At 42.8% G+C, this 12,911-nt stretch overlaps 1 protein-coding gene across 3 annotated transcripts in view; it reads left to right on the plus strand.

Annotated features, from left to right (window-relative positions):
• Positions 1 to 456: 456 nt before the first annotated feature.
• Positions 457 to 12,911, plus strand: part of LOC137355443 (2-hydroxyacylsphingosine 1-beta-galactosyltransferase-like) — a 28,777-nt gene continuing 16,322 nt past the window's right edge. Inside the window, exons 1-4 of one of the 3 annotated variants that reach the window (XM_068020535.1) lie at positions 457 to 617; positions 4,220 to 5,051; positions 10,750 to 10,889; positions 12,443 to 12,519. In XM_068020535.1, coding sequence (XP_067876636.1) covers positions 4,221 to 5,051; positions 10,750 to 10,889; positions 12,443 to 12,519 — 1,048 coding nt within the window. In that variant the 5' untranslated portion in view covers positions 457 to 617; position 4,220. Of the gene's footprint in view, positions 618 to 663; positions 857 to 4,219; positions 5,052 to 10,749; positions 10,890 to 12,442; positions 12,520 to 12,911 lie in introns of those variants that run through there. The other 2 variants (XM_068020533.1, XM_068020534.1) reach the window with 2 other exon arrangements.

Below are 12,911 nucleotides of genomic sequence, written 5' to 3' on the forward strand. Positions count from 1 at the left end.
AGGGTTTCCTCTCCTTTATAATTTCCAGTCCCTTTGAAAGCACGCACTTCAGGACAGAATTGAGCTTGATTGTGTGGCTCCCACAGTTGAATAGCTTGTAGGGTCTCAGTCCATGCGAAGAATGTAATGGGGTCAGTATAGCAGAGCTGCTGACACAGGAGACTGTAGCCCTCAGCGTGGGGTAGCTTGAATCTGCAAACCTGTTGGTTCAGGGAATATTTTGAGACGGGGAAGCAGGATCCATCTCAGGTGAAAACAACCTGAACATTGCTGTTATGTAGTTTCCAAAAAAAAACCCCACATGCAACAAGGTGCAATAATTCAGAGCCTGTTGGCTGAGAGATGGTATCAAGATTCTGTTGGTAAGTAGCAGAAGTGACTGGCTGAGACCAGAAGAGGATGATACCATTGTCAAAGGTGTGCTGCAAGCTGTCTGGGTAAATGTTATTCTAGTTGGACTGGTTGTGAGTTAGGGCGGAGCCATTAGGTAGGAAGTGAAACTCAAAGAGTACACGTCTTTTAAATTATTTACAATTAGCAAAGGGAGTAGCAACACTTCGAAACTTTACGAGACCAGCCTACAGAGGGAACAGGTAAGAGTCCTTTCGACCGGGCAGGTGAGAAGTTGGATCTCTGCGCCTGAGCAGATTATTTGCGACCTGTGGTTTTTAAAAAGCAATGTCGTTGAGCAAAGAACATTTCGAAAGCAGGAAATGAATGTTCGCATGTGACCCCGAACCAAATTTGGCACCAGGGGATTTCAGTGTCAAATAGGCAGCGGATAATTGTGACTGACTGCATCTTCCAGTTGTGGCTACTTTTGAGTTTCAATCAAAGTCCAGGCCAGTGAGTACAAGTAGGTCCCTTTCACTACAGACTGAAAAATAAAAGCAAGTGTTCAAATCATTGAAGTTCCTTTGACTGTTTTTTATTTTCTCATTGTGACCGTTTTTAAGCAAAATCCTCGCTCTGACACTGTTGAACCAAGTGAAATTTGCATTCTGATTTTGCACAAAGTTGCCACTTGTTGCCAAACTTGGACCGATTTTTAAAAAATACTTGGGATTTATATAGCGCCTTATCAGCAATGTTCCAAAGTGCTTCACAATACCGTGAATTGCAGTGGAAAGTGGGCAGCCGTTTCACGCATAGCAAGATCCCACAAACAGTGATGAACTGAATGACCAGTTAATCTGCCTACTTTAAAACTAATTCATCTGGGTTTGGTTATTGGATGGATAAGTACTAGTAGGGCCTGTCCTCCAGGAGAGGGAATATATTATGAATTTTATCTTTGAATATGATAAAACTGTGGTATAATTTTGGATTGAATATTCAAGGGTCTTGGCATACCCTTTTTACAATTGTATTTTTTTTGATACTGAGGGAAAGGGATGTTTCTCCTTTTACTGGTTTCTTTAGGGTAGAAATTCCTTTAGACCCGTTTTCAGGCCTGAAATGCATCTCCCAACTGGGAGACTCATAGCTCCAGCCAGACAGCGGGCCTTGTCCCTTGTTAACATTACCTGGGCAAACTGCTGGCACCTGTCTCACCTTGCCTATTTGATGAATAATTATTTCAGGGCACAGTGGCCGATGGGTAAGTTCCTGGAAAGTGGGGTATGTGTAGGGGCGTGTTTGGGATACTATTGAGTCAAGGGGTGGGGACGATGGTGGCTCCACAGGAGTGATTTAAAAAGAAAACATCTGGTGGCATCCATTGAAGCTTGAGGCCCAGTTCCTACTTTGCTCATCACAAAGCAATCTCTGCCAGGGTGGAGCATGTGGTGGTCCTAGGTGTTGAGCCCCCCTAGGGGGATATGTGTTGTCATGGCCCCATCTCCTTTATTGTAGTGGTCTAAACTTGATGGGACTGAAATCTACAGCCACTGCTTTTAGAATCAATCATCTACAATTTGCTTCTCCATAAACTTGGTTAATGGGGCTTATTGATGTATAAATGCAGTAATGTCTTAACTAAGTGGTGTGCTCTGGGTGTTGATATCAATACTAGTGGCACAAAGATTGTCTCAATGTTGAATCAAACCATTTCCAAAAAGTAATCTGAGGGGGAGAATTGGATTGATTAGGTAGGAAATACCATGTTGGTTTAAGGAACTAATGGCATTATGATGCTTAGGGGCATAATCCAGAGATGAAGCTGTCACCTGAAGCTTTGAAATGAGGTCTCAGAGTTCCGCCACGTTCTACCCCTACTCCATAATGGGTGATTTTTATTACATAATTGGGGAATTGGGGCCTAGGCAGTTGAAGCAATGGTGGAGTGATCAAAATGTGGGATGCACAAGGGTCAGAATTGGAGGAGCGCAGAGACCTCAGAGGGTTGTTCGGCTACAAGAGGTTAGAGATAAGGAGGGGGAAGAGCCATGGAAGGTTTTGGAAACATGGATAAGAATTTTTAAAATGAGGTGTTGCCGGACTGGGAGCCAATGTAGGTCAATGTCCAGAATGATGGGTGAATGTGACTTGGTGCATGTTAAGATACTGGCAGCAGAGTAACTTAGCTTTTGATCAGTCTGTCCTTGAGCACATGATTGAGAGGTAGGTTAGAATCCAGAAGAAATGAATCAGATTCTACTTCCCTCCCCCCGAACTGGGTGTGTACTCTGTGCTGTATCTATGTTTGTGGAGTTGCTGCATTCCAGTGTACTTTCTCAGCTCAGTCGACAAATCTGTGTACTCAGTTTAAGCCATACCAAACCATTTATAATTTGGGCTGATGCTGTGGCTGGTCACTGATTTAAAACTGGGTGCGTGCGTGTCAGATGGTACCTGACCATTTATCAACCTGTATCTACAAAATTACACCTTGTTTTTCAGAGGGAAGCAATGAATCTGACAGAACGAAGGCAGAGACAATGCAGACGCAAATCTTTTGAGGTTTTAAAGGCTTGTTCCACGAGCCTGGGATTTGTCACCCTGATGGGTTGCAATACTTCCCATTTCATATTTGAATTTTTCTCATCTCTCTTCCTTCGCTTCAAGGTTGCACTGTAGTGAGTTCTTTCAATGTAAGCTGGTTAATTGTTGCTTTGCAAGTAGAGTTTGAGAGCAGGCAGTAATTTGGTAAATAACGCAAGGGCTCACACCTACACACAATGTGAGGTTTGTTGTACAGTGTCCTCTGTTGGAATAACTGCTGACACCAGAAGTAACATTTGCTGCAATAACCCCAGCCTCTGTTATAACCCTGTCCCTGGAAGATGGCAAGGAGAGCAAAAGATATGAGTCATTATCAGTTTGCTTTGATTATTTGCCAAATGTAAAACTGCCTTTGAGTAGTTGTCTGTCTTCAATTCATTCTCTGGGTGTGTGAATGAGTGGCAAGGCCAGCACTTATTGCCCCTCCCTAGTTTCCCTGAGAAGGTTCTGGTGAGCCGCCACCTTGAATTACTGATGGTGGTTTGATGTAACTGAGTGGCTTGCTTGGTCGATTCGAAGGATAATTGAGCCACATTGATATGGGACTGAATGTTGCATGTAGACCAGACGCATGTGTGTATCTCTGTCTGTCTGTCTGTCATCACCTACAGTCTCCATTCACCCTTTTGAATGAGGCAGCTGACTCAATCCAAAATATGACCAGCCTTGGACATATTTCTATCCCTAGATGTGGAACCTTGGGTGGACTTCAATTGCAGCCACATTCTGAGATACTTGAGGCACCATCAGTGGCAGCATCTGTGGAACTGTAGAGTAAGGTATTCTGCTCCCAATGCACCCGAGTTACTGATTTTCAGCCATTACTTTCAATGAATGGAGAATTGTAGAGTGGGACTGCGCCAAAGCTTAATTATTCTTGTGTCACCAATATGCGTCAACAAAGACACCATCATGGCTGCACCATTAGCACAAGGTCAAGGAGGAGGCAGACCACCATCTTCTCAGTAACTAGAGATGGGTAATAAATGTGGCATTAATGTCAACGTGTTAACCGCAGTCCATTTTCTTCACTTGCTGAGGGGAGAAGAAATCCCTGCGATGGCCAGTTAAAAAGGGCGACAATAAATTTACAAATAACTACCATTAATATACTGTCTAGAATTAATTCAGTTCAAAGTGACACAGTTTGTACTTGAAAGGTGTAAGTACATCTTGTGCCAATATAAGTTTGAATTCCAAATTTTGTGTTGATGATTTGTAGCAGAGTCACCCAACTGTGGTATAAAATATTGATTTTTAATTTTCTTCATTTCAGAATGAAACTATTGCCCTTCACCCTTTCGCTCTTCGTATTGACTTTGGCCATCTTGAAGTCTTCCATAGCTGCTAAGATAATGGTAATCCCGCCAATCATGTTTGAAAGTCATTTGCTCATATTTAAAACACTGGCAAAAGCGTTACACGGGCAAGGGCACGAGGTGATCATCGTAGCGTCAAGAGGCCGAGAAATTGAGAAATCTCCTTACTACAGGTTTCAGCAATATCCTGGTATGTTCACCAGCCAAACGGCCGATGACTTTCTGCAGGAGAAAATGAAGAACATCTTCTCTGGAAAGTTGACATCACTGGAACTCTTTGGCATTTTGGACAATTATGCTACCAACTGTGAGCAGATGGTGGGAAATCAAGACTTAGAGGACCGGCTGAGGGAAGAAAAATTTGATTTGTTGTTGGTTGATCCCAATGAAATGTGCGGGTATGTATACGCTGAAATCCTGGGTGTCAAACACGTTACCTTTTCCACTGGGCTGTGGTTCCCAGCAGAACTCGGTGCGCCTTCCCCAGTTTCTTATGTTCCAGAATTTAATTCCCTAATGACAGATCGGATGAATCTTTTGGAGCGGGCTTGGAACAGTTTGATTTACATTGTCAGCAGGGTAGGCACCAGATGTGCCATCCTTCCAAAGTACGATGCCATTCTGGAGAAACGCAGTGTGAAGCCCACCAGATCCATGTTGGAGATAGTCCAGGGTTCCAGCATGTTTCTTCTCTGCACAGATATCGCTCTGGAATTTCCCAGGCCTAGTCTACCTACTATAGTTTTTGTGGGAGGAATCCTCACGAGGCGTGCAAACCCATTGCCAGAGGTAAGTTATACGATTCTGCCTTTAACCAAAAGTATCCTTCTAACGAATGATAATGGAAACTGTTTAATCCAGATATTGAAGGGGTAAATCAAATGCAAATAATCTAGAAAGGACCAAAAATGAGAGAATGCCACTTGCCAATCTGGACAAATGAGACTTGGGGAAGGATTAAAAATGAACAGAAAATAAATATTGTGTGCTGTAAACACTCAGCAGGCCAGGCAGCATCTGCAGAGAGAGGGAAACAGTTAACCTTTTATGACCTTGCATCAGAATTGGAAGATGATACAGATTTAACAGTTTACAAGCAACTATGGAGCCAGGGAAAAGAGTAAAAAAGGGAAGATCTGTGATAGGGTGGAGGGCAGGAGTGGTTAAATGGAAAAAGTGATGGTGCAAAGCAAAAAGAACTAATAATGGGACAAGTAAAAACACAAAAGATGTATCCAGAGGAGTTATAAATAGTTTCAGAATGTCCCCGATGTTGGTTCAGAACTGAAGTTGTTGAACTCAACGTTAAGGCTGTAAAGTGAGCATTGAGGAACGCTCACCGGATCTTGAGGTGAGGGGCCTTAGGATTCTTTAGGCTGGAGAAGGCTTTGATGAGATTCAAATGTTGAAGATCCTCAAAGGAATAGACACATTGAAGCTTGATGTGTTCACAAGAGCCACAAACTCTAGAACCAGAGATGGGGGCTAAAGTGGAAAAGGAAAGGTGTACAAAGTGTTTATGAAACCAGTATAGCAAGTGAAAATGAGCGCAATAAGGGCAGGTGGTGTTTACAGGGCTTTGAAGACACTCTTGTTTACTAGATACATAAATGATCTGGATTTAGGAACAATATGAATAAATTACTACATTGGAGGGGTGTATCAACATGTGTGAGAAAGATTGCAGGGCAGAAGGGCATAGATGGACAGTTGCAGTTTTGTCTCGAAGAATGTGAAGTTATATATTTTAGTGGGGAAAGAAAATGTGCCTTGGATAGTAGGATGGAGTAAAGAAAAAAAAACTAAAACATACAGTGTGGACTCACTGAGATGTTGCCATGGATCAGGGAGACTTCAGAAGTTTAGGTTTTCCCAATGGAATCGAGAAGGTTGAGAGGGTGACCTGATGGAGGCCTTCGAGATTATGGTTACAATTAGGTAAATAGTGATGGATTATTTCTACTTGCTGGTTGATATTGTAATGAGAGAGCAGGAAAAGAACGAAGGGGGAGATTAGAAAAAACTTTTTTAAACAGAATGTGGAATTCTCTGTGAACCATGGTTGAAGTCGAGTCTACAAGTCCTTTTTAAAAAGGAATGGGACGGTTGTTAGCCCATTATTCCAGTTGGTGGATAATTGCTTTCTCCAATTGTGCCACTGCTTACTTTTTGTGTAGCAAACGTCGAAAGTTAGGACAGGGAGTTCCCTGGATTGTATCAATGTGTGGAGGGGGGTCTGTAAGGTGGGGTGACAGTATTCGTATGGGGTCTGTGTCTCAAACAAGTTTGGGAAAATATGGCTGTATGGTCACAATGATTGATCACAATTAATGCTAGTTGCTCACATATGGTGTGTAAAGATTATTAAAGTAATGTTAGGCCAGAACAAGGTAGCATGCTCTAATGCTCCCAACTTCTTTACAAAGCTTTGATTTTCACAAGTCGCACGTGAAATATTGCACAATTATTCATATTAAGCAAAATTAATATCCACTCAACTTTTAATGGTTTCAAAACGCACTCCTGTTCGACCTCTCACATTCTACCTTCCATAAATTTGAGGTCATCCAAAACCTTTCTTCCTGTGCCCTTATTTGCACCAAGTCCTGTTCACTGACTTGCATTAGCTCCCAGTTAACCAATACCTCTTTTTTTTTTCCTTAAAGTTCTAATCCTTGTTTTCAAATTCCTCTGTTGCCTCACCCCTTCCTATCTCTGTAATCTCCTCCAGCCCCACATTCCTCCAATCTCTGTGCTGCTCTAATTATGTCCTGTTGAGCGCACACAATTTTCAGTGCTCGAGCAATGGTGGCCAGGCCTTCAGCTGACCAGGCCCTAAAGCTCTGGAATTCCCTATCTGAATCTCTCTGCTTCACTACCCCTCCCTCCTCCTTTTAAGATGCTCCTTAAAACTTAGCTTTTTGACCAAGCTTTTAGTCACCTGTCCTAATATTGCCTTATGTGGCTCAGTGTCAAATTATGTCTACCACTCCTGTGAAGTGCCTTGGGATGCTTTATGATAAAGGCACTATATAAATGCATGTTGTTGATGAGGGCTTTCATTTTCCTTGTTAATCCAAGGGATCACATTTAAATTATTGACTGTATAAATTCCCATGCCAACCATCCAACACTGGTATTGTTTATCCAGCAGACAGAGAGCTGTCACCGCCATGATCTCATAGATTCATGCCTTTGACTGAAATCCTAGAATTTCCAATTAATTATCTTGCATAATCTTGGAAGTCAATAGTTATTCACGTTTAAAGATTTTTAGTCACGTGTATGAAGGCAAGAACGATAACCAATTTCCACTTAGTAGTGTCAGCGAGTCCTTCACGTGAGATTGATCATCTTATACAGCAAGTTGTTGTGATCTAGAATGCATTGCCTGAAAGGATGGAGGAAGCAGATTCAATAGTAACAATCAAAAGAGAATTAGATAACTATTTGAAAGGGAAAGAGGAGGGGAGTGGGATTAGTTGGATAGCTGCACCAAGCGGTGGTACTGACACAATGGGCTGAATGGCCTCCTTCTGTGCTGTATTATTCTATGAATGGCAGAGCAGGCTAGAGGGGCTGAGTGGCCTACTCCTCCTAATTCGTATGACAGTGTGTGGAGACAACTGCTTCTATATCCAGGCAATCAGTACGGTAGCAGTAATGGATTCCAAGGCTGCAGCGTGGATTCAAGTGAATAAAAGGGACCACTTTATCCATGCAGAAGAGGATGACAAATTAGAAAATGGGTTAATGGTTGTTTCCCAGCGCTCATTCTGAATCACAGACTTGTTCACTTTTACTAGCTAAGTGACTCACTGAGATGCAGCAATTGGGGGCAAAGTACATGGTATAATGGTACAGTTTCAAGGTGGCATCTGGATTAGCTCCAGAGAGATGAGTGGCAATTTTCAATAAATAATGGACATATTGAATTAGCTTTGCACTTGTACTGATCGTTAGACCAAAACCATGCTTAAAATTGAATCTGCAGCAATTTAATTTTAAGATATCATATAGAATACAGGGCAATACAATTTTAATTTCTCCTTTTTTATTGCTCGAGTGCCCTGAACAGCTCTGCCTCATGTATAAAATTGCTACTCCATGTTGTAGTCATTGTTCAAACAGAAATCCTGGGAGAACAGTGATATCCGATCTCTTCAGTGCAAAGCCCAGTTGTAGTTGGGGGTGGGGGAGGGGGGAGAGAGAGGCTCAACTTGGTTCACTGAATATTTTGCTTTCCTTATCTGGATTTATATGTGAGAAATCATCTTGGATCATCAGATGCTAAAATAATATGAGTAGAAGCTGTTTGTGTTTTGTAGTTGCTGGGCAAGGGCTTGTTGGAAGTACAGCTGAGATCAAGCAGATTGTGTGGGTTAGGAAAAAGCACTCATTCTCTGGTAGGCTGACTATCTCCCAGGGCTATTGTTTGTGGGGGTTGGTGCTGCAGCCTCCAAGCACCCTGCGTAGACAACGCAGAGAGCAGGCAGATTGAAATGAGCAATGATGGATGAGTGACATTGAGAGTGGATAATTAAAATGGTGATGTGATGCTGAAGTTGTAAAATGAGTGGAAAATTTTCAGCACACATCATTCTGATGTCAGAACAAGCGACAAAGAATCAGTCCCCAAGGGTGTTGCAATTAACGTCCGCGTCTTTGAGCCAGTATTGGTGGTTTATACCTGTATTTATCAATCCTTGCACTGTACATCTGAGTAAATAATGCTTTGTAACCCATATGTTAATACAAGGAAATTTTGATGCTTCCTTTTAGATACCAGTGGGGAAAAGCTCCTTGGTGAGCAGTGAAAAGTAGCAGCACGGTTATACTGCTTGCTCTGCACATCTCTCAATCTTGTGGGGTGGAGTACTGTGCCTGAATGCCTTTTTCAGAGCTGTCCTATGCAGCAGATGATCTCCATTTGAAATGGTTTATTCAAGCTGTGTTCAGTGGGTGGGTTAATGCAACAAGCCTAAAGGTCCAAAATAGCTCCCCCGCCCCCAGCAAAAACTCTGCACTGCCACTGGATCAAAGCATAACAGCTTTGAAAACAGGAGGAGTAAATTCTGACACTTGCTGGTGCATCTAGTGCTTTAAGTGGATTTGGGTGAGAGTGATCATGTGTGGATGGGAGAATTGTCTTGGGGGGTGTGAGGATATGCTGGCGGGGGGGGGCGTGCCCAGAATTCTTAAAGGGGCCCGGGCTGTATTTTCAGCTGTTTAACTATTAAAAACCATGGTGTTCTGATGACCTGTTGGAAACTGCATTTCAAATCGATTACACAATGAGTTAGTTACAAGGACCACAAGGGTTGCAAACCGAAGTTGTCCAGCTTGAGGAAACATGATTATCTTCATTCTCCATTTCAAAGCTTGCTTTGCACAGACTGCAGTTATACTGCGACCAGAGATCTGAGGATACCTCCTCAAGGTAGTCTTATGCCAGTTTGGTCTCAGCTATGGTCTGAAGTAACAGTGGGTTTGGATAAGGTCGCTGTAAGCAAATTATTTAAAATGGACAGTGAGCGAAGAACAAAAGTATGGAATTCGCAGGCCTTGAACAAGACTAGAGTGCAGAAAAAAGTAACTGGGTTCCATCCATCCTGTTGGGCAACAGACTGTCAGAAGCGAGTGAATCTGTGGATAATTGACACCTTTTACAGGGAAGTGTGACCCACAATCTGCTGAGAGGGAAAAGATAAATTTACAGTGTAAAGTTGAAGAAATGTTGAAAATAATATTGGGTCATGTCCTCTCTGTTTTGTGGCTGAGAAATGATAATTGGGGGCATGAATTATAGGCATTGTCTGGTGCCCAGATTGCACCAGCTGCTGAATTAGTACCTGGGGTGCCTGATGTTGGGTCCCTTGAATGTGCCAATTGGGCATAATGCCCATTTATAGGAGCCCGCTCTCCAAATGTGGTAAAAATTAGGCAGAGCATGCATTGCATTAACTCTGCAGTTTTTTTCAGGTCAGTGGTGACTTAAGTGGTGGCCCTTAAAGGGATCAACTGGAGGCCGCAGAGAAAAAGTAAGTGGAGGAGCAGGAATGCTTCATCTGGTTTCACAGCAATACTGCAGACCACTCCCATCCCCACCCCCCCCCCCCCCCCCCCCTGTCCCAGCTCCCCCACAAACCCGTTTAAGTATTGGAGGTAGTTGGATTTTGCCGGGTCTTGACTGGCCATCGCTGCTTTGATGCAGATGAGGCTCGACAACCCAATTTTCATTGAGCATTGGGCCAATATCTTTAGGTCCATGTTCCAGGCTTGCTCCCGCTGTGGCTCCATTTCTTGCGCTAATTTCTCTCCCTCAGTGCTCATTGAGGTAGAGTTGGCAGATGTTTGTTTTGGGGGAGGGGGAAGTCCACATTCTCTGGAATAGTGTAATAAATATGTGAACCAACCCATGTTTAGATCAGGATGGAGACTGCTTGGTAACTGAAGTCACCCTTCTAATTTGCCATTTTGTTTCAAGGACCTAGCTACATGGGTGGAAGGCGCACCTGAAGGAGTTGTGGTGGTGTCATTTGGTGCTGGAGTCAAATATCTTTCAGATAATTTAACAGAAAAACTAGCAGCTGCCTTTGCCCGGTTACCTCAGAAAGTCCTCTGGCGGTAGGTATGGAGTTTTGTTACACCGTTAACAGTACAGAACCTCAAAGTATTTTTTTAAAAAGTCAGAATTGTAAAAGTGTTAATGTTAACGATAAACTTTGTCCAGGTGGCAAAGTAGTGCTGTGCATTGGCATACCACTGTAGTCTACAGCACTTCCCTTCTCTGCAACTTTTACTACTGAGAGGGGCAAACGTAGCAATGTAGTGGAAACATCGTCTCCTCCAAGTTCTCACAATAACACACTGCACCTAACTTGAATATATAGCTCCGTTCCTTCATCATTGCTGAATCAATATCCTGAATTTCCCTACCAAACACCATTACCACAAGGAGAAGGCTCAGCACCACCTTCTTGGGCTAGGAAATGCCACATTGCCAGCCAGCATGACCCAGAAGTGGAGAACAAATAAACAGCTTGTGGTGGCAAGCCAGTCTCGGATGCTAAAACATTGGGAGGTGTTCCCCATAGCAAAGGAGGGGAAAATTATCCACTGTCCACCATTTCACGCTTTCAAGTGGCTGGCTCACAGCAGGTTAGCTGACTGGCACACTGGGAAACTGGAGAAAGAAATTAGAGACCCGTTTTATGCCAAAGAAGCCCTTTAAACTCAGAACATAGGAATGGGAGCAGGCTGTTCTGCCCCCTTAGATCCACATCTGTTGATACTTTTCCCTAACAAAAAATCTGTCATTCTGTCTCGAAAGCTCTAATTGGCCCAGCAACCACAGTCTTTTGGGAGGTTGGGGAGTGGGGAGGAGGGGGTGGTACATGAGATCATTCCAGACTTCTACAGTGGGTTGAAAAAGTGCTTCTTAATTTCCCTCCTAAATGCCTAACGCTAATTTTGAGGTTATGTCTCCTCATTCCTGATAGAAATAAACTTCCCTCAGTTAGAGCTATCAACCCTAAATATTTTAAGCACCTCAATCAGATCATTTTTCAATCTTGTACATTTCAAGCGAATGGAAGGCAAGTTATCCAACCTTTTTTCTCTCAATTTGACCCCTTCGGCCCCAGTATAATTCTAGTGAAGCTCATGCTGCACCCCTTCCAAGACTTGTATATCCTTTCCTATCAGCCCAAAGCTGATTGCAGTTGAGATGTGGGCTGATCGAGGCTCTGTGCCATTGTGGTGGTGCTTTGATATTTGTGCAGCAGCAAAGTGTAAAGATAATGTTTAGTTGGAAGAGCTGGTGGGCCACGTTAGAGGGCTTTGGGAAATTGGATTGTGACTGCAGTTCCTGGCATGATTTCATTTGACCTTTCAATGGGTGGGGGAGGTCACTTTCCCATATTGCAGGAAGGAAAATCAGAAGACCAGCCTGAACTACTCTCTCACTTTCCAGCAAGCTGATTGAGAGCAGTGTTAGCAGGCCACTTGTCCATCTTCTCAATGGGTTAATGCTTTGGACCTTACCTTCTCTTTCATATAGCTGAGCTCATAGGTACTCTTCCTGAGCAAACATCAAATTTGGGAAAATAAGTGGAGAGAAAGAGGGAGTAAAACAGTGACTGCATGACATCAAATACAATCTTCTTTTCAATCCCTAGGTTTTTTGGAAAAAAGCCAAGTTCCTTAGGGAACAACACAAAACTGATGGAGTGGATACCACAGAATGACTTGTTGGGTATGTGTCGACAGTGTTGTAGCAATATTACAGGAATTAGGTTTAAAGAAAAAGATCTTCTAAAAGTATGATCATGAAGTGAGTGAAGAAATTTTGAAGTATTAATTTGAAAAGACTTGGTCAAAATGATTGTGGATGAATTACAAAGCAGTACAGTGAAACCCGAAAATGACAGACATCTAGGGTACTGGCATCAGCGTCCTTTTTATTTTTGCAGGTGTAAATGGTCATTGTGTGAACTGTAGAAATTGTCCCAACAAATTTGAAGAACCTCCTGCCATTAGCAGCATTGTGGCAGCTGATTGGTCCTAGGAATTTAAGTTTAGAAGTAGATTGAACAAAGCTGATGTTCCAAGTACAGTTCGTGTAGAGCGGAAACTATTCCTAATGAC

This window comes from Heterodontus francisci, chromosome 42, assembly GCF_036365525.1.
Source record: "Heterodontus francisci isolate sHetFra1 chromosome 42, sHetFra1.hap1, whole genome shotgun sequence".
NCBI lineage: Eukaryota > Metazoa > Chordata > Chondrichthyes > Heterodontiformes > Heterodontidae > Heterodontus > Heterodontus francisci.